The sequence below is a fragment of the Platalea leucorodia genome, assembly GCF_965183815.1.
Source record: "Platalea leucorodia genome assembly, chromosome: 1".
NCBI lineage: Eukaryota > Metazoa > Chordata > Aves > Pelecaniformes > Threskiornithidae > Platalea > Platalea leucorodia.
The window spans coordinates 150,982,456-151,010,052 of NC_138823.1; the positions used below are offsets into that span (position 1 = coordinate 150,982,456).

Below are 27,597 nucleotides of genomic sequence, written 5' to 3' on the forward strand. Positions count from 1 at the left end.
AGAAGGATGGAAATGAGAGCTTTAAACTCTGTTATGTTACTTACAAGATCTTTTTCTTTTTTCAAAAAAAAAATTAAACAAATGCGATCTTTTTGGTATCATTTAGCAAAACCACATACTCGCTTTGTACAGTAAATTTCTACTTTTTTTTTAACTGAGATGTGTATTTATTATATACAATTGCCATACTTTAAAGATATTTAAAGAAGAAATTATATGAAGTTGTGCCTGTGATTGCAGAGGTCTGGATGTAGTTCTTTTGAATCTATGTTCTTTGAGTATACTTGTACTAATCATCAGATAGCTGTTCATACTATAAAGTCTAAAGTAATTTCTGTGATTTTAGTTTCCAAATACTCTTGGGCATTTTCATGTATACTTATTTTTGTAACAGAAGAGAAGAAAAATCGTATATAATATGTCTTTGGAAATCTTTTTTGCACTTTTTGTTTCACACAGAAAAAAATGCAATCTTTAAATTCCACCTTCTAAATTAATTGACACACAACTTTCTTTGTGAGACTTAACCCAAAGGGTTTGTCATTTCCAGCTATTAGTGTGTGATAAGCTTTCATATTTACCCATAGTCCTTAAACTTCACTGTAGAAATGTAAATGTCCCTGTTTCAAAGTCTGGGTAGTTTACTATTGGGTAATAACGTGATTTTGATATTGAACTTGAAGCGGAAAGCGTTCCATTTCCAGTCCAAGACTACATTTATACTTCAGTATTTACATACTGCAAACTCTAATCTATTAATATAGCCATTAAACTACATTTACTTTCTTTAATGTTACGTATGAAGTTATTCAACAAACTCCCAAGTATTTTGGAAAGCTTAGAGAACATCTTAGGATACAGCTATACAAAAAACAACTTGAAAGAAGAATACAGTTAAGTGAATTTACACAATTTACTCCCCCCCTTACCTATTGTGTCAAAACCTTACTTCTTAGTTGTCCTAACAAGGCTACTCAGTTTGAGCTAGGCAGAAGAAAAAAAATGGTATGGTAAGAATAAAGCCTAAGAAACAGCCTTTACAGATAAGAATATTGATAAAATCACTCCCACTGATAAATAATAAAATATGTAATTTTATTGTATACATCTGAGTGTATGTGTTAATGATAAGTTGAGTATTTCTGCTTTAACAATAATAGTTACTGAACTGAACACACAGTAAGAGGCCAAACACAAAGACATTTACAGAAGCCATAAAAATGTTAAAAAAAAACTGGTGGAAGGGAAGCAAGACATTTTGCTGTATTAACAGGAAATATCTTCATTTTAAATCTTCATCATTATTATAACTTTTAATGTAATATTTAACCTGAAGTGACAGATGTGAAGAAATATAGATTGTTAAACTACATTTTAAGTGGCTGAAGAACATGGGAAGAGATAACAGGATTTTTCATTACTTCACATGACCACATCTTCTAATTAGTGGGCAGCAAAGTTTTTATCCTCAGAAAGTATGAGAAATACTATTTCAAAACTGGATTCAAAGGAAGGAGTTTGCAATCTCAAGCAGTAAAAAAAAAAAAACAAAACAAACTATCTGGCATAGATGCTGAGGCCAGCAAAGTTACCTGCTGTGCTAATAGAAGCCTCATCCTACTACTCTTTAATCACATATTTTCATCTTGTTGAACTGCATGACTATTAACAAAATTTAGTTAACTTTCCCTTTTCACTTATTTCTACATTGGCTTCTGCCAATGTGAGACAGACCAGCTTTACACATATTTTTTTTAATTAGGAGCAGAAAGCATTATGATATTCGCAGAAAGACAGATTTGGAAAAATCACTTGATCTTTGTAGTATTTATACAAGGAGAACATTTGAGATTTTTGAGTTCTCTTGTCATCATATTATATGTTTTTTGTGGTTATTTTCATTAAGTAAATAAAGTTCACCAGCCTTAAGTTGAGACATACAGTTCTTGTAAATGAACTACTGAATTCTTTTGTAACTGAATTCCTTTCTTATTTCTTCCAAAGTGAATACTGGTTTCTTTATTTGAAAGATTTAAAGCTAAGCACTGTATTACAAAAACACATTGTGTTTGTCTTTAAAAATACTCCACTTGAAAGACAAAAGTTTCTCCACTAAAAACAAGTAGTATTTCACTCTTAGAACATCTTAAAAAGCTTAGGGTGTCAAAGATAATTTGTCAAATTGAATTGCTTTTGCCCAAAAAAGTGATGGTATGGCTGTGCAAATAAACTTTAGTTATCAAGAGTCATCTTTAAACTACCTTTTCTTTAATGAAGGAAGCTGTCCATTTCTATCCCCTATTGCCAACTGAATAACTTGTCATCCTAATGCACAACCCAATTTAAAATTCAAAATAAAGAAATGCAACAGATGAATTTCTATATTACAGCTGTTCAGTGAAAAAGGGAAACACAAAATTTGTATAATAAAGTTTCTATTAATTTTTCTTATTAAAGAACTCAATGGTATTATTAATCAAATTACTTTATATTTAAAGGCTAATTTTATTCCTGTCTATACAGCTGTGGAGGCTTGCACTGTATCAGAACTGATGAAGAAACACCTTGTAAGATGAGACTACTTCACTACATCTCACAAATCTTCTGTGCTGTGAAAATGCAATGTGTTGGGAAAACAACAGCAGACAATCAACATTAACTTTCCTGTCCTCTTCACCTCACTGAAGAAGCTAAAGCCAGAGCAGCAAAATGCTACTTTGTAGCTTGGAAGAGCAGAATTCCTTACTCCTGGCTCTTCAGGGATTTGATCACTGCACAGTTAAATACTTGGCAAGTATATTGCTATTGATGGTTTCAAGAAACAAAAGCCATTAGCCAAGTGTACAGCCTAAGAAAGCATGCAATGCATGTTCTCTAAAAGATGGTGGGGGAAAAAAAAAAGAGGTCTACATAGTCACTCATGCAACTTCTAGTAGTCCTTTTGTCTATTGTTTTCCCTACTTTTCAGTCTGGCGGACTACACCTACTCTTCCTCCCCCTCCTCACAACTCTCACTGAAGTTCAGCACTGGGCAAATGCCAAAATTCTAATTTTTTTCACAGAAGCAGTGAAACTACTAATATCAAAGTCCTTTGAGGCCACAGTAGAGAAAACGTCATGATTTGCTTTAGATTATTTTGAAAAGCACTTTAATAATGGAAGTATGAGAAACAGATAACATTGAATAACTGGAAAAACTAAATGTTGTTTCCATTGGTTTGGGATTGAATTGAATCCAAATAAGTGTCTAAGCAAACTTCTTACAGTTATTAATATGCTTATGAGATAGTCATCACTAATATGTAGTTTAATATTGTAGAGTTGCAAGACAGCAATATTGGAATGTTCTGAGGACAGTCTAGGTAAACAAGCAATGCAGTGACAACACAGACTAATAAATTGTTATAACAATTACTGTTTGTGTCTTTGCAACTCTGGCATGCTTCCATAAATTACAGTGGTATATGAGAAGGCAATCATATCATATTGTACCACTTACTATTACAGATCACTGAGAATCTGAACAACATCATGAAGTATAAAATATGTTATAGTTCAATCAAAAGCTTCTGCGTGAGATAAAATGATTGCTTGAAATTTTCTGGTTTATATTATGCAGCAAATCAGACACAATGATCTCCATGCTCTTTTCTTGCCTTAAAATCTATGGAAGTCCCATGTGGCAAGCGAGAGAGTAAAGACAGGAAAAAAGTGAGATGGACAAGAAGGAAAAACAAAGAAGAGATGAAAAAGAAAAAATGTGAGGAGGATGGGGTTTAAACTTTCTATAGATTTTTAAAATCCAATTAGCAAGTCTAATTTAAAAGTACAGAAGCTACATGACAAGCTGTTGACTAGCATGTGTAGCTATTATAAACTAAGTCACAAGGAAAGCTGGTCAAATATTTTCCAGTGGAACAGTATTCCATCAGAAAATGCTAATGGAATGGAACCAAAATCCTCCATAAGAACACAACGACTTCTTGAAAAGTTTTGACAGAAACCAGGCCGAAAGGCAGGCTAAATTACCAACGTGCCTCTTCATCTTTTCTCTTGTCAGCCAGATGGCTGGTGAGTAGCCTGCCAGGCTGCTTGGCTTCTGGTTTTCACAGAATCCCTGACTTCTTGCCTGATGGGCTGCCAAACAGCTGGAAAGCCAGGTCTCTAGGAGCTCCTAAGCTTTTTGGCTTCTTATGGTCTCCAAGCTCTCAGGCAGCTGCTTTGCATGGAACTTGGGACCTGAGGCTGCCTGATGAGGGAGATACGCGTTATGCTCAATATGGGCAATTTATGGCAGTCCATTCAGGATCTCTAGGGTAACATATCTATAGGAGGCCCAAAGTCCTCATGATAGTTGGTTCACTAAATTTCTAGGCAGCCTGTGTCAAGAATCATTGGATAGACTGGTTCTGCAGGCACCCTGGCAAGCACGGCAGCCACCTATGGATTGACCAAGTCAAGTCTAACTTGCTGGGCTTCCTAAATCTCCAAGGACCCTACTGCTCTGGAAGGCCTGAGGGGCAAGCCAAAAATTCCTTTTTGTCTCTCTTATAGTACTTTCTTGAAGTTTAGTTCATAACAAATGCTTAAAAGTTGGAAAGTCTACATGCAGATATCAAGGATTAAAAACTGCATAAAATTGAGATAAAATATGGAGAAGTAGGTATGATTTATGTTAAAAATTATAATGTCTAGAGAAAACAAACAGGAAAATGGAAAGAGAGCAATAAGAGCACTAAGTTTGAACTGCCAAGGTTTCTGTATAGAATTGCAAGAAGCATAGCAAGGAAAACAAAGAAACTGGAAAATGCCGTACATACTCAAGCAGGGAATTTGACATTACAGGCTTAACCAAAGAATGGTAAGTAAACAAAAATGTATTGGTACTACTTAAGTAAAATTTTTAAAATATAAAACAAATGAACAACAGTGTGCATTATAAGGCACGACTGATCTTTATACACTACAGTTATAAATTAGTAAAATGTGTAAACAAAGCATCTTAATTCATTTAAAACAGCAAATAATTTTATTTCTTAAATATCAGAATTTCCAAGTTCAACTACCTTTCTTTGTTACTTTCAGTAAAGAAACTTTCTCTGTGGTTTTATACATATGGTTACGTTAAAATTTCCATAACAAGTAAAATCTATATAGGAATCCTAAATAGCATGGGTCAGCAGCAGCATATTTTCCACCCACAGGTTAACTCGAGACTGTTGGCTCCAGTGGAAGTCACTTCCTCAGTATATAGTACTTTTGCAAGAATGAAGGCTACTTGACCTTCACAGATAGCCATCTCATGACCCTTCCCTCTTAAACCTGGTTTAGTTTTGATTTTGGGTTTTTTTATGTCAGCATGGACATTCTCTTTCCCCGTATGTAGGAAATACACAGACAACTTTAGATGGCTGATCAGTCTTAATCACACCCATGAAATTCTACTGCAGAGCTGAAAGGGATGCAATAACTTGGGGGGAAAAAAACCATGCTTTATCAGAAAAGTGTGAGATGTCATTTTACAAGTACATTTTAAGAAAACGGAATAACTTTCCCTCTCTCTTCCCTCAAATCCCCAGTCTCAGACTGTTTACTTAAATTATTTTGACAGACTTTGTACGTAGCTGGCTTCCTGAAGTTCTTTAAGAAAGTCTTTATAGTTGTAGCTATAACAAAGGCTAAAACTGAAATGTTGAAAGTTGAAAGCTGATACGCAAGTACAGACAAAGGACGGTGGAAGGGATGAGGCCTGACATTACCATTCTTACTCTAATGTTTCCACCCAAAACTCTACTAAATATGTGGACGGAAAATAACCTCTAGAACTTTCCCCCCCCCCAAGACATACTATTTAAATGTCACTCTGTGAGGAAATAGGTATTTTCATACAAACTCAGTCTGGAAGTGTTCCTCTTATTGGCACAATGCCTTTGGATGAATTTTATAATAGCCCAAATTACATCTTTGTAGAGTTTCTCTAAATTTTTCTGTTTGGGCTGATGTACATTGGGAGAACACTATAAATACTGTTTTTCAAAGAAGCATCATAACCAAATATTGCCGTTCCAACATCAACAGAGTTGAGTAGACTTTTCTTAGCCATTTTTCATAATCATTTGTGTTTCTTGGACAGCGCACTTACACTTTGTCATTACCAATGTGCCTGCAGTAGTAACTTTTCCTTCTGGAAGTAAGGAACTAATTAAAAAGAATCTGCTTCTATTAAGATAATTCCTTTGAATAAATTACATTCTTGTCTCTTTAAGTCTTATATTTTAAAGAAATGTATGAACTAGTTTATTCAAAATCATGAGATATTTGTCTAAGACTCACAAGTAGCACTTACAGGTGCTGTGCAAATTTTCTCAGGAGAGTTCTACCACCCAAATTATACCACTGCCAGCCTACCTGTAAGATCTTCACTCTACAAGAAATTCTTAAGGCTAAAAATATTTAGAACTAATGCTGGCATGCAGAAGTGATAACTGATACCCAACCAATATTATGGCTGTTAGAGCTGTTAACAGTTTATGTACTACAGTGTACAATTTATATCCTCTATTTTAAAAGTTTTAGATCTGCCATGGACCAAATATCACTGACCTATATCATATTGCTGTAACAAACAATATCACTTAGCTGTATCATACTGATACAATTCTATCCTATCGGAAGTACTCTTGAACCAACTACCATAATGTACCTGTCGACATGTGTAGTCTAGGGTTATGGGAACTTGGATTCTGCTCCCTTTGCAATTAACTTCCTGTCTAACAGCAGGCAAACTAGTTAGACCCAAAAGCTCAAACCTGGCTAGCGCCTAAACATCTTGAGAATTCAAGTCGTGGCCTTTTGTGACTCTTATCCCCCTAATGGTAAAACAGAAATGGTAGACTTTCCAATCTTAAAGAGATTACGGTGAGAGTAAGTGCATGAGAGATAATCATGTACTCACATACCATGACAATAACAGCCCTATCAGTATGATAGATTAGCGTCTAAGATTTTATAAATATCATATAAAATAACCTTTGAGTTGTATTTACAGAAAATGTCTGTGCAGAAAAATGGATGCTGCACTACATTGTTATAAAAATTTGTTTCTGATACTATTAACAAGTTCTGTTTCACCTGTGAACCTCCACACTACAGAAGAGAACCACTACAGCTTCCACAAAAGAACACAAAAAGAAAACAAATCCAGATTCCAAGCTCACAGCTATTTGAAACATGGTTTGCAGTCCAAAGCACAGGCTTGGAAAAGCCAGAATGCACATAATCCTTTTAAAGTCATATACTTATTACTGCTTTTGAATCAAGCCCTGCATAAACCAAACTGTGCTTCTTAGAAGATCGTGTAAATCGTTGAATATTATTAACTTTGCATAAAAAAAATCAAAAATTTGTTTAGATAGAAATAGTTACTGTACTTCCACAGTGTGGCTATAATCACTGCTTTATACATATCTCTTTCCATTCAGTGTCAGAGGAAAGCGTATTATTGGTAGGTTTGTTTCAGTGTGCCACTCTGCCTCAGTCTCACACAAAGAACTCTTTGTGGGGTCACAGATTAGCATTTGGGCAGGCAGCCAGGAGAGATGAAAGGAGGATGGCTACACTAAGGATGTACATAGCTTACACTCATCAAATACGCAGGGGAAAAAAACAAGAAAAAAATCCATGTAGTCTATCATTTCAGTAGCTGTCCTCTATCCCCTTAGTTTCTGAAAAACTGCTTTTAGTGGAAGCTCTAGCAATGTGCAGTTCTACTTTGGCACTACAGGTTGCAGAGTCTTACACATAATAAGTATTACCTCAGTTCTGAGATAAAGTAATATTTTAACATTCAGTTATGGCAATATTGTTCAAGAGAGAGGCAGGTACAGTCATATCTTGACAGATGAGACATGTATACACCCCACCATTAGGTAACAAAAAACTTTATTATACTACTTTGTATATGTTTAAAAAGAAGATGGAAAGATAATTCAGAATAACGAGCATGCTTGAAAAATGGCAAGCAGGCTGCCATTGTAGAAATCATTGTAAAGAAATAGAAAATGCTGAAGTTACAAAAATCAAGACCAAATGTTCTCACAACACTTTCATCCATATATCTGTATCTACATCCATCCATCTATATAAATTAATAACAACCATACAGTGCACAGTTTCAGAAAGGAAACACTGCCTGCAAAGGATGCTAATGATATCTAGCACTTTGAAGACATTTCCATTCTTTACATAGTCAGGATCTCAACTGATATGTAGAAGGATATATATTTGTGGTACAGTAGAGAGAAGATGCAAATGCTGCATTAAATATGGAGGTAAATAGAAACGGAAGATATTACTGTACAAGGATTAAGGATAAAAGTCTACTTAGTATTCCAGGAAACTTCTAATGGGAAACAAACCCTTCTCCATTTATTTTACCACAGGTCAGTGGTAAGAATTCACTGAAGATGACTTACAGCTTATACTAACCATTTTATCTCTATTTGGAAACTGACATGAAATAAATGAATAGCTCAGTCTTCTGTGCACAACTGACCTGCACAACAACCACTATTCACAACTGGCACTTTTTGTTGGCAGTCTGAGCAGAAAATCCACCGATTACATTGGCACCAAGTCTGAAATATGCTCTGAAACCAAATGATGGTCTCTTGAGAACATAGCTGAAGTACCTCACAGTGGAGAACAACTACAACTACCTGTGCTATTCATAGCCTGTGAGTAGAAGCTTTCTCTTTTCAGCATTGTCAGGATTTCAGCATGCTTTATTTGGGAACAGTAAGTTTCGGTCCTGATAAGTTACTAAAATATATTTTCCAAAGACAGTAAGCACTGTAAAGGCAAACCAGAATGCTATAATGAGTGCTAGATGGAGGACTATTCACTTTTGGAAAGTGAATACATCATCTTTTTTAAGCAGTTAACAGAATGAAATAAAGAGAGTGTAAGTAGCAAACAGCAAAGTATTGCTGGACATCATCCAAATATAAAAATTATATGTGAGCATATATATAACAAACCTATTACTTTAAGTACCTTCTTACCTTAGCATTTTCAATGCAAGGACAAATAGCCCAAGCCGCACTTGCTTGAACATCTGGATTAGGATTTTTCAACAATGACCATAACAAACGAACTCCATCTAGATGGTCAATTATCCTATTGCAGAAAAAAGAGAAAAAAAAAAAAAAAATTATGGAGTAGGAAATGTTACATTTTAAATTATATCAGTTTGTTTGGAACACTGCTTTAATAATGACTTTCTTCAGCATACTGTTTTGCTTTATGTAAGTGCTTGTGTTTTATTGTCAGCTAATTGCCATCAACATAGTCAGTAAACATTGCTTACTATAGCAGATGGGTGTGAATAAATGATGTAAAGACAGAATATGTTTTCTAACTAAATCTCATTAATGCTGTTTACTTTTTTCTCAGCACTGTCAAAACGCTTATAGAAGATAAAGTAAAGTAAGCTACATTATAACCAGAACTCATATAAACGTGAAAACAAGCATGTGACTTTTTAATGATCTGCACGCAAAGTGAAATCTGAATTCAAGCATACTGACTTCTTTCATATAGTAACAAATACTTTCCAAAACAAATATTTATGCCCAAAACTATGTACTTAACTTTTTATTCAGTCTGTGCTTAATGTATTTACCTTACTCTGTGACATATTTTAAAATACTATGTTTCTAATCTAGCATTAGAAATTAAAATGGTCACACCACAGTGCATCCTTTGTTGAGCATGAATAACGCGTAACTTGTTTCCCATGTGTTCCTTAACAACAAGACTAGCACTGAACACTATGTTATAATTACTTAAACACACTGTAATCAAAGTATCTTCGTGACTAGCTGAAAAATGAATTATCATCAGAATCATCTCTACACCATCTGTGTTATGTTTACATATCAATCAGGCTAGGGGATCGTAACTTCACATTAGGGTCCAGTGAATACCTTAAACGGAAAGGAAGGTCAAACAAAACTTAATAGCCTTTACAAACATGCCTTTTTTCAAAAAGATATGTTAAACCCAAAGCAGATGAGCTGAAGATAAAGAAAAGCAAATATATCTTCATTTTCTAACCTCAAAAGTAAAAATTCAATTGTATAAAATTCATCTACATCTTTAATTGTAAATGCAAGAGAAAGTTAAATACAGATCATGCTTAAAAACATCACATAAAACATGTCATCTGTGTTCACGATCCATAGGTTTGCCAGAAAATCTTTAAAATAATTATAAAATCAGCTTTGTATGTAATCCTACCATCATTTGAAGCAGAAAAAATAATTAAGGACATGAACTCTGTCTAAAATAACGAGGGATTTTATTCATAACGCTTTTATGCAAACTGGTTAAACAACTATGTTTTTCAAAATAATACTTTTTTGCACAAAGCTATGGTTGAGACATTATAAGTTATTTAAGATCTGTTAATTTACGACAGCTTATTTTACATACTCAGCTCCAAATCAATTGCAAGAAAATCATCATTCAAAGGACAAATTCAGAAATTTTAATACATCAAATAAAACAGCATGATCACAAACTACACAATCACATATATATGTTCAACATAGTAAGGATGACTCAAGTAAAAGCTTCAAAACAAGGTCTTAAATCCCTCCAAACTCCCAATTTCTCAGCACCGCCAACTTCTCAGCAATTTTAACATTACTTTCCTGTCATTTCAGAAAGCACAAGGAATTTTTTCCTATATTGGAATTAATTAAAAAAGAACCCATGAATCTTTCTTCTAGTCAAGCGGAGTACTGACCATTTACCAACATGAGGTACTTCCTCCCAAGAGGGGCTAAATATAAATGACCCAGCTCCAACCAGTATATAAAAATCAAGAGATAGATGCCAAACACTGAGCTCAGCTTTTTCCACCACACTTAAAAAAACAACCTCTAGGCTGATTTATCTTTCCTTTCTATTTTTTTGAAAGCTTCCTTTTCAATTTGAAGTTTACTTTCATTTTCTTTTCAGTTTTTTTGTCTTCCCTTCAGCTTTTCAAGCTAAACTAGCCTTACTCTATGGTTCATTTTCTAAAGAAGAATTTTGCCTTTTGCTTGAAGACCAGAAAGACCAGAACAGCTCAGAATATATGAAAGTGTAGTCCTCTGTTCATTCAACATGTGTAAAATCAAACTAAAAAAAGTACAGACAAAACAAACAAATCTCCAAAGTACATTGTTCATCACTAATTTCTGCTTTCTCTCAGTTACACTAGATTAACTCAAATGAAAACAACTCTACATACAAGAACGATGCTCTTAAATTCTCATACTGGAAGAATTACCATCGTGTGATCACCACACAAGCATAAACCCTTTCATTTTCATCTTGCTGAGGATATATATTTGCCACTTAAAGAAAGCATTGCTAAACAAGTGACTAATCCTTTCTCAGTTCAATTTTTTATCTTTCTATGGTTTCGCTGCACAATGTAGCAGATGAAGAAACTGGGTGTTAAATGAGCATATCTGCTATAAAAGCAAAGGGAACACTAAAATAAATGGCCCTGAAAAAATGTTTCCTCTATAAAAGTGCTTAGATATTAGTTTCCTTTCTATGGGAAAATTCCTTTATAAAGTGGTGCTCCTATCATGCACTCCTGTGCTGGCCAGACATGATTACAGCAGAGGTGAAGGGGTATGGAGCTGACATCCCTCCTACAAAAAGGCAACTGCAAGGTGTATGAGCAAAACATCTTCCTGGTTTCCACACAGAACAGCTGACATATGGTGTATATAGAATATGTCTTATGGGCAAATAATTTTAATGCAATTAAACCCATTCAGAGATTACTGCACTGTCTAGGACAGCCTCTGGGAAATCTCAGGTTACGGTGAATTGGTATTTGCTATTTGACCAGTGCAGATAATTTAACAAAATAATTTTTTGGAATGACTTTTGTTGGCTGTTTACAGTCAACAGTCGTTTAATAAAGACTTTTCACATTATTTCATTTAAAATCCTTGATATCATGACATCATTGAATGTCATGAGATGTCTGTGCAAGATGTGGGTTACAATTCTAGGAATTTACTTTGTTTTTTTAATATATCTGAAACTAGCAAAGCTGTTAATCTGCAATAGTACTTCTCTTTCAAATTCAAACTTAATATTGAACATTTCCAGTAGAAACTTCAACACGTATTGCTTAAACACACATGCATACACACAGCCTAGACATCTGTTTGTCATATCTACCATCTTTTTCTGTTACAGTGTTATTTGCCAGAACTTTTGAGAAGTCTAGTTTAATTGCCTGCCAATTTAGACCACAAATACAAATGTAAATAAACAAAGTTATACTGACTCTGTATTGTGCTCACTGGTAAGATTACAGGGTTTAATTCTGGCAGAATGTAATCTTGTCTTTTTAGAAACCACAATTTAGCATGTTTCTTAAAACTTTCACTAGTTGCTGTGGACTGCTTTGATAAATAGTATTATATACCAATGACTCAAACTCCATCTGTTTGGCTAAAATAATTGTACATTTTAGTTTCTAAGATTCTAAACCCTCAGTTTTGAATGCCAGAGATGAAGTCTATAGGTTTTCAAATGAAAAGGGCAAATGGAAATCTAGTGGCAGCTAAAGAATACGCACTAGTCCTCTGTTTTTAGTAAGAGAAAAAGAATAACTTGTAAAAAGTTCCTCAAAAAGACAAATGGACATAAAAGATGTGCAGCAGCATCTCTGTCAGTGGCTGCGGAGCAGACTGAGTATGGAGGACAGCTTCATGTTGTCCACATAATAGTACGGAAGTTCAGTCACATAGTTACGCTTTTTTAAGAAAAGTCAACTTATTTTTTGCTGTGAAAGAAGCTGGCTGCTGTTCTTTATTTTACACAGCTCAATAGAGTCAATAAGAATCACTTAATTGCTTGAAGCTGCCTTCAAGTAAAGGCTTGGTGCAGAAAAGTAACAATATTGTACCTTCCACTCAGTAGCTGCAGAAGTTAAAGTGTCAACTAGGAAACATGACAGAGATAAAATATATGAAAGACATATAAAAGCTGTAGATTCACCTATGCCAATCGACCAGTCTTCTCTCTTTGTCAGTGCAGGCTTCCTCTGTGGAACATATGATAAACGTACAGTATTTCCCTCAGAAGTTAACTGCACTGTTTCATAGAACACTCTCAGTTTTTTATTTCTTATATTAATCCCATCCTCTTCATTACATACCCTTGAATCATTCACAGAAACTACATGAGCTCCACTCTAGGTCTGTATGGTTTCCACATACCTACTGCTGCAAGTATAACCACATTCAAAATAGAAGACTGCTCAACTGAATATTTAGTCTCTAATCCATACTTTGTTAAACACACATGCAGCTAATGAAATGTAAGAATGTATCTGACAATTCTCAATCCTTATGACAACTTGATGCTCCCTTTAGATTTTCCTGCTTTGTTCTGGGTTTCTGGTACATATGAAAGACAATGATAGCAGAATCCAGAAAAATCATCACAGTTTTCAGAGTTTCTGTAGCGCCAAACTAAAACAGTAACTCTTTAAACAGTGCTTGTCTGTACCAGATGACAAAGAAAACAAGCCTTAAGACCTGCCAGCCAAATTTGCCAGGAGAAACGCTAATAGTAGAGAACAACTGATCTCCTAGAAGCTGTCAAGCCATTCTGAGGAATAAGTGATTATGAAATAAGGAATGTAATAGGGATCCAGCCAGACGAACCGCGAAGACCAGAAACAGCTAAGTATCAAACTGCAATAGGAAGTTCTCATCATCTGTATATACTTACAGGCTATAAGTGGCTTTGCTTTGCTTGTTTCTAGAAGACAATTTTGGCATATGTATTGGGTTTGTGTGGCAAGGTTTTGGTAGCAGGAGGGCTAAAGGGGTGGCTTCTGTGAGAAGCTGCCCAAAGCTTCCCCCATGTCCGATAGAGCCAACACCAGCTGGCTCCAAGACGGACCCACCACTGGCCAAGGCCAAGCCCATCAGCAATGGTGGTAGCGCCTCTGGGATAACATAGTTAAGAAGGGGGGAAAAAAACTGCAGGGCAACAGCAGCCAGAAGAAAGGAGTGAGAATATGTGAGAGGAACAACTCTGCAGACACCAAGGTCAATGAAGAAGGAGGGGGAGGAGGTGCTCCAGGTGCCAGAGCAGAGATTCCCCTGCAGCCCCTGGTGAAGACCCTGGTGAGGCAGGCTGTGCCCCTGCAGCCCATGGAGGTTAACGGTGGAGCAGAGATCCACCTGCAGCCCCTGGAGGACCCCACACTGGAGCAGGTGGATGCGCGAAGGAGGCTGTGACCCTGTGGGAAGCCCACGCTGGAGCAGGTTTGCTGGCAGGACTTGTGACCCCATGGGGGGCCCAGGATGGAGCAGTGTTCCTGAAGGACTGCACCCCATGGAAGGGACCCACGCTGGAGCAGTTCATGAAGAACTGCAGCCCATGGGAAGGACTCACAATGGAGAAGTTCATGGAGGACTGTCTCCCATGGGAGGGACCCCACGCTGGAGCAGGGGAAGAGTGTGAGGTGTCCTCCCCCTGGGGCGGAAGGAGCGGCAGAGAAAATGTGTGATGAACTGACCGCAACCCCCATTCCTGTCCCCCCGTCCCACTGGCAGGGAGGAGGTAGAGGAAATCAGGAGTAAATTTAAGCCTGGGAAGAAGGGCGGGGAGGGGGGAAGGTGTTTTAAGATTTGGTTTTATTTCTCATTACCCTATTCTGATTTGATTGCTAATAAATTAAACCGATTTCCCCAAGTCGAGTCTGTTTTGCCTGTGATTGTAATAGGTGAGTGATCTCTGTGTCCTCATCTCGATCCATGAACCTTTCGTTATATTTTCTCTCCCCTGCTTAGCTGAGGAGGGGAGTGATAGAGTGGTTTGGTGGGCACCTGGTATCCAGCCAGGGTCATCCCACTGCAGCACATCTCCACATCCTTGTTAAGATGTGTCCTTTTGGTTAAGAACTTCAGAAAATGTTTACAGAAAGAGAATGAACTCCACAGTAGCTTCTAACAAGATTACTCATTGTTTTAGTCCCAAATTCTGTAAATGGAACAGTGATGCTCCAGACTATGTATCCTTCATGTCTTTGGTGAATTACTCTTCCCAAAAAGGAGGAGAGCAGTTTGGATGAGGAGTTACAATTTCAATTCATGCTCTACTGGTCTGAGAGGAGGAGAAGGGAGAGGAATGGATGTCCCTTTTTTTTGGGGGGGGGCGGGGGGCAGGAATCTAATATCTTAACCCTGTGAGAGGCAGAGCACTCAACCAAGCAAATCATTTAAACACGTGTTGCACTGGTGTCAATGTTTTAACTAACATTGTCTTTAAATATTTTCCTGGATCAGTATCAAACTTATCCACACCTGGATGAATCACGCTTTGGGAAAAGACAGCAGCATTAGCTCTTCTAGTACTACAAGTCTAAATAGCACAATACATCAGGTACATGTCACAGTCTTGCTAATAATAATAATTTCTGTGTAAGGGTTTTTTTTGTAGTAGTAAAAAGTATATTCTACTCTTGATCTAAGATCTTGCTTACTTGTTAATGTTTTAAAATATTTTAAAAAACATTTTAGAAGTTGAGAATCTTCAATAGAGAATTTTTTCAGATTAACCAAATTTGACATTTTATCCCTTTGTCCACTCTTTGTAAACTCCATGAAATTTTGTCCCAAACAATCTGTACTCCCTCTTTCTTAAAAACAAGATGGATTGTTCATCACAATTTTAGCAGCAACTTACGTGATTTTTGGTGCTTATACTAACCACATTCCAGTATGAAGCTATCCATACTGGATACTACAAGTGATAGTCCTGAGTACTGGAGTATGGCTGAGGTTTTATAAATATCAATTTATATTTATTGGCATTTACATTTCTCAGCTGATTTACAATGTTGATTCTGTTAGGTTGATACGTTACTCTAAAGCTGATTTTTAGTGAGACGTCGTGAAAGTGATTTCATTTATGTACACTGTTATGCTACGTGGCTAACTGTTCACACAACCCATGTTTACAGTTGTGTACCATCTAGCCTTTTGCCACTGGGTGACAGCCAAAGCATGAAAACAAAAGCCCTATTCAGGAAAAGAATTCCCTGCACTGTTATAAGAATATCAAGTGAATTATGCAAATCAGAACAGGAGGAGATTAATAAAACTCTCTTTCTGACCTTTCTTATGTATAAGGAGGGAAATATGCCAAGAATCTTGAGGTAAATATTCCTGTAAGGGAATGGTAAGCACAGTAAATGCTGTCCTCAACATTTAACTGTACACTTAACTGGAACACTTAATCATAAAACTCAAGGATCTTTGTAAGCTCTACAAATCTGCATGACAAAACCAAAGAGAGCAGCAACGCTCTCAGTAAAAATACAGTCTTTTGCTTTGGTTTTGCAAAGGAATAAGAGGGGAGAAAAGGGTCAAAAAAAGTCTGAGTTCATAAAAAGAATGATGGAGAGGGACAAAACAGATAAAATACAAGTAATAATTTACAAATTTTCAAACGATTTTTCATGACAGTAAATGTGCACATTTCCTTTTGGAATTACTTTCTCTAATTTAGGCTCTTATTTATGATTTGAGAACAGATGTAAAAGAAGGTGGTAAAACAGGTACCTACGACACAGCACTTTAAAATGGCGCTCTGTAACTTTGAATTTTAACTTTAATAAAAATCAATTTACTAAAAGTTTATCTGATTTTCCCAAAAATGTAAAAGCTTTATATTCCATATACTTCCTTAATGATTTTTTTTTTTAATATATAGCACATTTTACAGTAGGATGTAACTAACCCACACAGCCCTGTGGAAAACTAAAATATCCTTTTAAGTCAGATAAGACTTGACTATATTTGTGCCAGAATTACTAAAAAAAAATTTTTTTTCAATATTTAAAATGCTATGAATATGAACAGCTTACATCATATTTTCAGGTTCTGTTGCACAAGCTCCCACTGCTTTGGTGACATTCACAAGTAGTGCCTGATCAGTTCCAGTAAGCAACTTCACTAGAGGTGGTATTCCACCACATTTACGGATAATAGTTCGATTTATTGGCTCTTGGCAACATTCTCCCAGTGCTCCGACAATATTTACAAGAACTTCTTCAGGCTGGTCAGTGAGCAGTCCTACCAAAGCTTCTACGACTTTATATTCCCGAAATCTAAAATATAGAAATAAAATGGAAGTTGTTATTTTCAGTATGTTACTGTTACAAGTTTAATTTTATAATTAAAGTATAATGTTTAATTTCTGTATGTAAAGTATCTTGTTGAAGAAATCACAATACAGGTAAACCACTCCAACCAGTTCTTGAAAGTGTGACATACAGCATAATTTCTTACTCTACCTTTTAAAATACATTTCTCTAATTTAGCTATCTAGCAATCTGAAGAGTAGTTTGAGAGTTTTTTAAAACTTGACATGTGGATGCAACATCTATAAATAACTGAAAACATACTGGAAGACTGGCAAGTACTGTGGCATCCTGACTTCCAGTACTTTTTCCTGCCATGTTAACAATAGTTAGAGTAGTAGTATATCAGACCCTCTTCCCCCTCTCTGGACCAAAGCATCACCCTTACTTTTCACAAAATGTTAGCCTTTAAAGGGTTTGCCCTGACAAGTTCTATACTTAGTTCAGGCCTAATAAGTGCTTTTTCCTAAGGTCAGACCTATAGTTCTAGCACATTTCTATTGTACTATAGAATCATAGAATTGTTTAGGTTGGAAAAGACCTTTAACATCATCAAGTCCAACCGTTAACCTAGCACTGCCAAGTCCACCACTAAACCATGTACCTAAGCACCACATCTACCCCTCTTTTAAAGACCTCCAGGGATGGGGACTCAACCACTTCCCTGGGCAGCCTGTTCCAGTGCCTGACTACCCTTTCAGTGAAGAAGTTTTTCCTAATATTCAACTTAAACCTCCCCTGGAGCAACTTGAGGCTGTTTCCTCTTGTCCTATCTCTTGTTACCTGGGAGATGAGACCGACCCCCACCTCGCTACAACCTCCTTTCAGGTAGTTGTAGAGAGACATAGGTCTCCCTTCAGTCTCCTTTTTTCCAGGCTAAACAACCCCATTTCCCTCAGCCGCTCCTCATAACACTTGTGCTCTAGACCCTTCATCAGCTTCTTCGCCTTTCTTTGGACACGCTCCAGCACCTCAATGTCCTTCTTGTAGTGAGGGGCCCAAAACTGAACACAGTATTCGAGGTGCGGCTTCACCAGTTCCGAGTACCGGGGGACGATCACTTCCCTAGTCCTGCTGGCCACACTATTTCCGATACAAGCCAGGATGCTATTGGCCTTCTTGGCCACCTGGACACACTGCCGGCTCATATTTAGCTGGCTGTTGACCAACACCCGCAGGTCCTTTTCTGCCAGGCAGCTCTCCAGCCACTCCTCCCCAAGCCTGTAGCATTGCATGGGGTTGTTGTGAGCCAAGTGCAGCACCCGGCACTGAGCCTTGTTGAACCTCATACAGTTGGCCTCGGCCCATCGATCCAGCCTGTCCAGGTCCCTCTGTAGGGCCTTCCAGCAGATCAACACTCCCGCCCTACTTAGTGTCATCTGCAAACTTACCGAGGGTGCACTTGATCCCCTCATCTATGTTAAGATTCCATTTTGAAATCAAGTAATAAATTGACAGAAATTTGACTGCTATATTAATACTTCCCTCATTCTTCATAGCACTTTTGGTACTGAAAATCAAAAATATGTGTTTAAAAATCCTGGCAGTGCCATCCTACAAACAGATACATGCTAAATCTCAGAAGTTCATCTTTCAGAACAGGACTTTACTCCTCAGTACCAAGGTTGTCTTCTAAGTTCATTTTGTCCAGAACTTAGAAGATTCTTAACACTTAACAAATATTGTATCTTCCTTTCATACATTTTGTATGATACATGTTGACAATTCCACTTGGTATATCAAGCTAGATGTAACCTGTATATTATCGAATAATTATGCTTTGATTTATACCTTTGTGTAAATACACATAGTTCATCCCCTAAAGAGATAATTTCTCTGAGGATATAGTGTTCTCATTTGTGCTTCTGGAAATTTCTACTTCAGCTACAAATACTCTGTATTTTCCAGGAATCAGTTGTACATGTGGCTTTTCTTTCATAAAAAAAAAAAAAATATTTTTCAGATTTTGATGGCAGAACTAGAACTGTTTCAATAAAAGTTAATCTTTCCAAGCTGGTTTATCAGTATAACAATTAAAGTAACTGAGAAATGAGAAACTTTCATTTTTCATGATTCAAGCCTTTGCTTAAGGAGGAATCTTCCCCTCTTTGTTCACTATAATTTGGAAGTATCCCTGTAAATTTTTTTCAAGAGAAAACATCAACAGCATGAAAAAAAGATCAACAAAGCAAGCAAACTAACCTCCCGCCCCGATTTTCTCTGGCTACTTTATCTGTGTTGCATATCAAGTGCTTCACAGATGGAACGATATGAGCTGGCTCTGCAATGGGCAGAGCTGTTGGCTCAGGCCATCTTGTGTCCAGAAGCAGTACGGCTGCTTGCACGCAAACTGGAATCTGAGCTAGTCAGGTCCAGGCACCTGTATCAGCTCGTTGCTGAGTCAGCACAACATCTCAGCAATGTACTTCAGGTACAGGAAATACTGTGGAGTAGTTCGAAGATAATTAAGTGGCCCTGCAGGAACCAGCAGGGTTTGTTAGCTCTAGCTTCATGCCAGACTCAAGCTCATCCCCTCAGATCTACTTATGTGTTTTCATATTACCCTCCCTCTCTGTTCTGTAGTGCCCTCCCATCTTGAGTTTGGATAGGGTTTACTGCTTCAGACTCAGCACTACATAATACATTAATTCAGCTCAAGTCTGGAGCTGCGCCTGGCTAGCAACCTTCATGGAGCGTCAAGCAGTTGCCAAAGATATGTGAGTAGCCCAGCAAAAATCTGTTTGCATTTGGACAGAACTATTGGCTACAGCTATACTAATAAATAAAACAGGCCATGGCTCATTCTCTAACCTTGAGGACAAGAAGCACAACATAGCATCCATATGGCTAAAATCTCTTATCCTCACAATTCAGGGTGGCCTCACCCATTCTGCCTGATGGAAACAATCTGTTGCCTGCACTGTTCCCAAGAAGCGTCTGGGCATTGTCTGGGAGAGTGCTTGTTGGCACAGGCCAAGCTGTGTAAGGGACTGTGCTAGCAGTTAAACAGTACAGATAATCATAACATAGTGCCTGAACCCTGTAAGGTTTGGCCTTGTTTAGTTTACTAGTATAGAGGGAGCCATTCAGTCCATCTCATTACTGATTGATCCAGACTGAGGATGCCTCTGTGCAAATACCCAAATCCCACAGGAAAGAAGGATATACCCTTCTGAAAAGCAAGGTTACTGTGCAATCAAGAATGCAAAAAGCAGCAAGACAGCAGTACAGTATGTAAAGACCACAGCTCTGTATACCAACAGTCTGGGAACTCATTTAGGACAGTAAAAAGCCAGACTGTAAACCCTTATTACTGGAATTCTTTCTGATTTTTATCCAGCAGTTATCTGTCCTATCTGCTTGTCCAGCAAAGTACACCAAAATTAGGACTGCAGGAAGAGGTTACCTCTTACTGATGCCCCTTCCAGCCTATGAATCTTACATTCCTCTGTACAGTGCAGCATAACTTCAGTGTGAAGCCTAGCACATACTCCAGTGGAGCAGGCTTTTTTTTGAGGTAAGGTGCATGAATCTGATAAATGAATTTTAGATGAGGGGGTCGAATATTTCAATCATTAAGCTCTTCCATGAAAGGTGAAGGGTGATAACTCCTGCTGTCACATTCTCAGATAATCACTCAGAATCTTGATACTGAAAGGTTGTAGGTACCTATGGTAGGACTCTCATCAAGTAATTCCACTCATTTAAAAGCTGGGTGTCCAGACTAAGCTACTTTTCTGAGCCCCTTCTGTAGTCAAGGAGAGAGGCATCTAGGCTAATTATCCTAGATTCTAGTATATTTCTAAAGTAGGTGGACCTAATGTGTATTATATATCTCCCCTAGAACGAGATAATTTGCTCTCTGTCTCCCTTGGCGTAAAACATTAAAGCTAAGTGTGCTAACTACTCTTTCTACCATGCAGCAGTGATTCTGGTTTGTAAGCTACAGAGAGGAGCGAGGATATCAGAAACGCCCAAGTGTCAAATGTTTAGTATGTGCTAGTACACCTCCTGACTCAGTGTCCTATATCTTAACTATTCTTTAGAGGCACCATTGACTCTTAAGATTCCAGGAACTTAACACTGTTTTCACTGTACCCTGACGAGGTCAGGTGGCAATTTTTTAAGTACTATAAAACCTAAGCTGAAAGCCCAACTGATTATAAAGTATGATTTTGAAGAATCATGACATAACAATTTTGAAAACAATAGAGACCCATAAAATCAAAACATGATAATGTAATAAATGTAAAATTAAATTGTTACTTTGACACATTTTCTCCACTGATTGCACATTTCCAGATTGCTCCTGTCACAGCTGCTAAAAGTTGTTTGTTTTCAGAGTTACCAAGCAGAACAGACAGTGGTTGTAGACCTCCATGCTGTCTAACCAGGTCACGTGTTTCTTTATCTTCTGCACACTATGCAAAAAAAATTAAACATATATATCATGTAAAACGTGTAAAATGATGTCTTCAAAAGCTAGGTGTATTATGTTTTAAGTAGTAAAAACTAATACAGAAGAAAATATAAATATTTTATTAAAGTATCTGAATATACTAACAACTCACTAAGAGAGTTTGACAGTAAATGACTACTGTATATGCAGCAGTGCTTATACTGTCACATTGTCCACCTTGTGGGCAAACAAACACAAAAAAACCAAACCAGCTCTTTGCACAGTACACCCCGCCTCTCTCCGTTGGTTACCTGTTCAATTTAGGGCTTGCACACAAGAAGAGCAAGTAGGAACTTAATTACAATATTAATTATGCAGCTAAAATATTCTCATAAGAATTAAGCGAAAGACTGTCAACATTTTTATAAAGTAATTTCTTACACATTAGAGAAATAGTAAAACTAAGAAATATTAAAACTGACAACCACATGAAAACAAAGGGCTAATCCTGGCTCTGATCTACTGATTATAATAATATAATTACCTTAAATATGGCACTTGCACAATGCATCTGAAGCTCCTCCTGTTCACTACTCAGATTTTTCACAAGGTTCTCAATCATTCCTTCTGTCCTTATTGCAAGTCTGTAACTTGGCTAAAAAAGATAAACTGCATCTTTTGAATCCTGTATATTAACAGTTAATAACACTAGTCACAATAATACAGTGCTACAATTCCAGGCTTTGATATTGAGAAGCCTTGTACTTTATCTTAAGCACAAGTCACCTGCATTGCCTTGAAAATACTACTGATGTTCTCAAAGTTAATCAAATACATAAATTCTCTGCAGTGCTTTTCAAATCACCTGTAAAACCAGGTGCTGCAATGCCTATTTTGTAGCCACCTGGCTTAAACAGAATTCAGAACATTCTGAAAGGTGTCCAGACTCCCTGCTCAGAGCCAAGGAAGAAAAAGATACTTCAGAATAGGATCAAGAAATACCCACTCATTTCATCGAGAGCCAGCAGCCAAAACAACAGATCTATTCCTAGAACCAGATTAGAAAAACATGTTCTTAGAATTAAAATTTTTTAGAGATCTTTTCTTCCAAATTTTAACCCACAGGCATTGAAACAGGGGACCATTATTTAAGAGAGGGGAAACATCTGTGTAAGAGATGCATTTAGTGTTATTTCCAAATTTGGCCAGATAAGAAACCCTCAAAAACTTCACCTTCTCAATATAGACTTACTGAAGCTAAAATCTGCCAGGTTGCTGTCTCGTGGAGCATGCATAAACCTGTGTAGTTCAAGAAGCTGATTTTGAAAATATAAAGTGTTTTACAATGTAAAATCTTTTGGAAAATCATGTCTTCCATGTCTCAAATTCACCAAGAGAACTTAGGTATATTTTTGACCTTAAGCGCAATGCACCTTAATTTCAAATATGATTCCACAAATGGAGAAATAACCACTCATCTTATACGGCGACAGTAAAAAATACTTGTATTCAAATTTAAAAACTGAATATACTTGAAGTTGTGAAACCTGCCAAGTAAATCTGTAGAAAAATCACATATATTCCTTTCTTCTTTTTGCAATCAATCAGACACCACCTTACCCAATTCACAAGGACATTGTAAGCCACACTGCCCTGCACTGCATTGGATCTCCTTGGCCACATCTGCAGGTTAGCTTTGTAGTATTTAAATGTACAGATACATAGCATCTTAACTTGCCAAATTTTTCAAGTATGATCAAAAAAATGAGGAAAAAAATGAAACTGATTAAGGATTTCATTTCTATATATTTTCTTCCACAAACTACTCCTAGCCTTTTAAAGAAAAAATATGTGGTCTTTACTTCATTACAAGCTGTGACCTTCTCAAAATCAGTTTGACCACACAAAGGATCTACTTCCTGATGGGATAACTGCCCTGGTTTAAGTGACAGTCAAATGTAATGCTTCCTTTTAGTAGCTAATTGTTTTAATGATTAGAAATAACTTAGCTATATGTGTTTACTCACCTCTGAGGCACATTCTTGTAGTGTCCCCACTACTGGGGTTAAGATGTTTGCATGTGAACATTTGAGCCATCTTGCTAATAATGGAATGCCACCAGCTTTACGGATTGCTTCTTTATTTTTGATGCTTTTGCTGCAGCTCCAGAGTGCCAAAGCCCCACAGCGTGCTATTTCAGTATCTTTTGCTTGAGATGGTGTCAGACTGGTTGATCCCACAGAAATACAGTCCAACAGCCCAACCTAAAAAAACCCATTTTTTTAATTATCTACAGGAAAGTTTGATATTATACTGCTTTTTAATGATGGCAAACACTACCACAAGAATCATGTATACTACATATGATGCATTTTTGGACAAAAATATGCATATGACAGGGGTACAAATTTTAATGTCTGCTTACCAATCTCTTGATCCCTCCATGCTGCCTTACTGTCCTTCGTGCTTGTTTAAATCGAGCAACATTAGCAATTGTTTCAGCTGCCAAACATTTTAGATCTTTATCTGGAGAGTCCAGTATTTTCACCATGATCTGTAAGCCCCCAAGATCTGCAATTGCATGTCTGATCAGTGTATTTTGACTAATTTCCTTCAGGATTTTTAATGAACCAATCTAAATAATGGAATATAACGGAAGTTAAATGTTATTTAAGTATACATAAACAGAAAAAGTTTTATAAATGCTGTGTTATCTAAAACACTTTCATCTTTTAAATTGAATCAGAAGAAAGAAACTGAAACTCAAAGAAATTGAATTTTTTTCTAAAAAAATCTTTGAAATCGAGAAAATATAGAAATGAGAAAAGAAAGAAATCAATTTTCTTTATACTATATAACTTTGAAAATTGAAAAAATATTCTAATAGAAAAGACATATTCATTGCTGTATTCGACAAAGCTGCTTACCTGACATTTAATTTCTTCTGTATCAAGTAAATTAATTAACACTTCAAGACATCCAATGTCTCTGATGGCCAGCTGACAAGTTTCTTGAGCCAGATTGAAATCTCTCATTGAACACAATGCGATTACAGTAGCTGTTGGATTACCTCCCTAAAATAAAGCAAATAATTAACAAATGTGTAAAGTGCATTTAATATAAAACTTAATCTCCTCTACTAGTACTAGTAAAACTACTACTAGAGAAGAAACATGTTAGATTATTTTGATTCTATGGTGTTAAATAACGCAGACATAGTAAGAAATGGAATTATTGATAAAGTCTGCAAATGGCATAGAGATTGAAATGAGTGTGAATAGCACAGGTGACATTACTAACAAGGCTTGCTGTGAATGGACTAGTAAATTAGGCAGTCGAATATTGTGAGTTTTGTATGAGTGTTCGCAGGTAGCAAAAGAACACACAGTGAAGATACAGACGTTTCAGAGAAGCTATCTACATTCTTTGCATTGGTGTTCACTCTGGAAGAAACCAGAGAGATCCCAACTGGAATCATCCATTGTGGAAGCCATTTCAGAGGATTTTTCTGAAACTGAAGTCACTGTAGAAAGTTTTTATAAAAGAACCCTGACATCATGAACAATAACAAATTGCTATTATTAGATAGTTTTCAACTGAGTTATAAAGGAAACAGGGTAAAATAGTTGATTCAGTAGAAGTGGCATGTATCCTCTTGCTTCAAACTGCCCTGTTACCAATGTCCTGGGAAACAACAAATGTGATGTCAACTTTGAAAAGAGTTCAAGGGTTATCCAAGGCCTTTTAGCCAAACATCTGTGCTGGACAAACTGGTAGACTGTAATAAAGAACAGAATTAGCAGACATCTGTCTAAATATGATATGATATTCTTGTAACAATATGATATACTTAAAGTCACCATGGATCTGTTAAGAGAAGTCCTACCTTACAAAACTTATCAAGCCTGAGGTGATGGTGATCTAGTTGATAGGTCTAACTGGACTCCATAAGGATTTTGACAAAGTCCCTCCCTGATACCTTTTAAAGAAACTAAGCCACTATATTATACGAGGAAAGGTCATTGCATGGATTGAAAAGAATGACTAAAGGATAGGAAACTGGGGATAAGAACAAATAGTCAGTTCAATAAAGGGATGTGATTTAGTGGAGTTCCACAGATCAGTGTTGAAGTTGTGCAATCCAACATACTTATAAACACCCTGAAAATGGAAGGACTAGTTATGTGACAAAGTTTGTTGATGATATTATGATTCAGGGTCTATTGTGACAAACTGATAAAGAATTTAGTAAGACTAAGAGGGCAATAAAATAGCAAATGATAAAATAAGAAGTGATGCACATCAGAAAAAACAATCCAAACTCCATAGATGAAATAATAGGTTGTCAGCTGACCATTAAAAATTAGAAATGATATCTTGGAGTTAGCATAGATGGCAATCAAAAAACAAATGGAGCATTAGGATTTGGAAAATTGGAGTATTATTTGGAAAAAAACTGCGAACACAGAATGTTACTATAACACTGCATAAATCCATGGTTCACATTCACCTTAAAAACTTCCTGCAGTTCTGCAGCCTCAGTTTCAGGAAGGTTACTATAGCATTGGAAAAGTCTCAGAGAAGAGCAGCAAAGATAATGCAAGTTTTTTTTCAGTCTAGAAGAGGGATGTCTGAAGGGATATGATAGAGGTCTACAATGTTAGGGATGGCACTGAGCAGGACAGATGGGGATTGACTGTCCAATGTCTCTTTTAATACAGATATAATCTCTTTCAATAATGAGGTATAATAGGACTCAGGTTAAAAAGAGATAAAGGAAGTTGGTTCTTCAAATGAGGCAACAGACTAGTGAAACTAGTTGTGAAAGGATTCTGTGAAAGCTAAAAGATTTCATTAAAGGACAGTAAAAACATAAATACCTCATTCAATTTTCAACTCCCTGAGCTAAAAACAGGTGGGGGCTTGGAGAGTATTAGAAAGCTGTGTGTTTGCCCTGTTCTTACTTTGCCCTGGGCATTCATGGTCCTGGGTTTCTTCTGCCTTGGTAGAACATGAACAGAGCTTCACACTACTACAAGTTATGCAGTCAAGTTTCCCACATTTGTGGAAATCAGAGGTCAGGACATCTGGAGTGCAAAAGATGAGCTTTAACCACAGAAAACTTCCATCCTGATTATCGTGTCTCCCTTCCTGTTGCAGTCAGGTTATTAGACACATTGTCTTTTCATCTGCCCAACACAATTTCTGTTATGTCTAAATTTAAGGTCATACAAATAATGAAAACAGGATATAGCTCAACGCTAGAGTTCTATCCTGGAAACCAGAGCATATAAAAAGACTTGGGATGTTGAATACAAATTTGAGATTACAGGGTAACATTTGATTAAAAGGATGAACTTTGGGATGTATAAGAAAGTATTGAATAGGAACATAGGTATTATCTCTTTTTAGGCACTCGTGCAACTACTACTGAAATTCTGTGTCTAATTTTCCTTTTTACAGTTCTAGAAGGAAAGTGAAAATATGGAGATGATTCAGAGAAGAGAATTAAAAATGACTGTAAGCCTGGAAAATAGTTGCATTAAGACAGACATGAGAAGCACTATTTGGTTTATTAAAAAGTAAATTAAGGTATGATTTATTCATAGTGAATAAATAAATCTATGAGGAATAGGAACGTGATCACAGAGAGCTCTACAGTCTAGCGCAGAGGTCTGACGAGTCGAAGTTAAAGGTACTAAAATTTAGATGAAGAGTAAAATGCAAGTTTTCCATTGTATGGTTAATTATCCTTTGGAAGAAATTACTCAGAGTGATGAAAAGTTTTCCAGCACTGGAAATTTTTCAGTCAAGATTGGATGTTTTTCTCAAAGATAAGCTCTATTTCAGTCACAGCTACTAGACTAAAAGCAAGAAAGGGATCAAAGAATACACCCTGTGGTATGCAAGAAGTTAAAACCATATGATAACAATGGATTTTTTTGAACCTATAATATAG

At 36.6% G+C, this 27,597-nt stretch overlaps 1 protein-coding gene across 1 annotated transcript in view; it reads right to left on the bottom strand.

Moving 5' to 3' along the window:
* ODAD2 (outer dynein arm docking complex subunit 2) overlaps positions 1 to 27,597 on the bottom strand; it is a gene marked incomplete at both ends in the record, with an annotated part of 90,859 nt that overhangs the window by 32,700 nt on the left and 30,562 nt on the right. Inside the window, 7 exons of the mRNA XM_082327305.1 lie at positions 9,063 to 9,177; positions 16,964 to 17,206; positions 21,506 to 21,660; positions 22,183 to 22,293; positions 23,666 to 23,902; positions 24,064 to 24,273; positions 24,566 to 24,712. Of these exons, the coding sequence (XP_082183431.1) occupies positions 9,063 to 9,177; positions 16,964 to 17,206; positions 21,506 to 21,660; positions 22,183 to 22,293; positions 23,666 to 23,902; positions 24,064 to 24,273; positions 24,566 to 24,712 (1,218 nt within the window). The remainder of the gene's footprint in view (positions 1 to 9,062; positions 9,178 to 16,963; positions 17,207 to 21,505; positions 21,661 to 22,182; positions 22,294 to 23,665; positions 23,903 to 24,063; positions 24,274 to 24,565; positions 24,713 to 27,597) is intronic.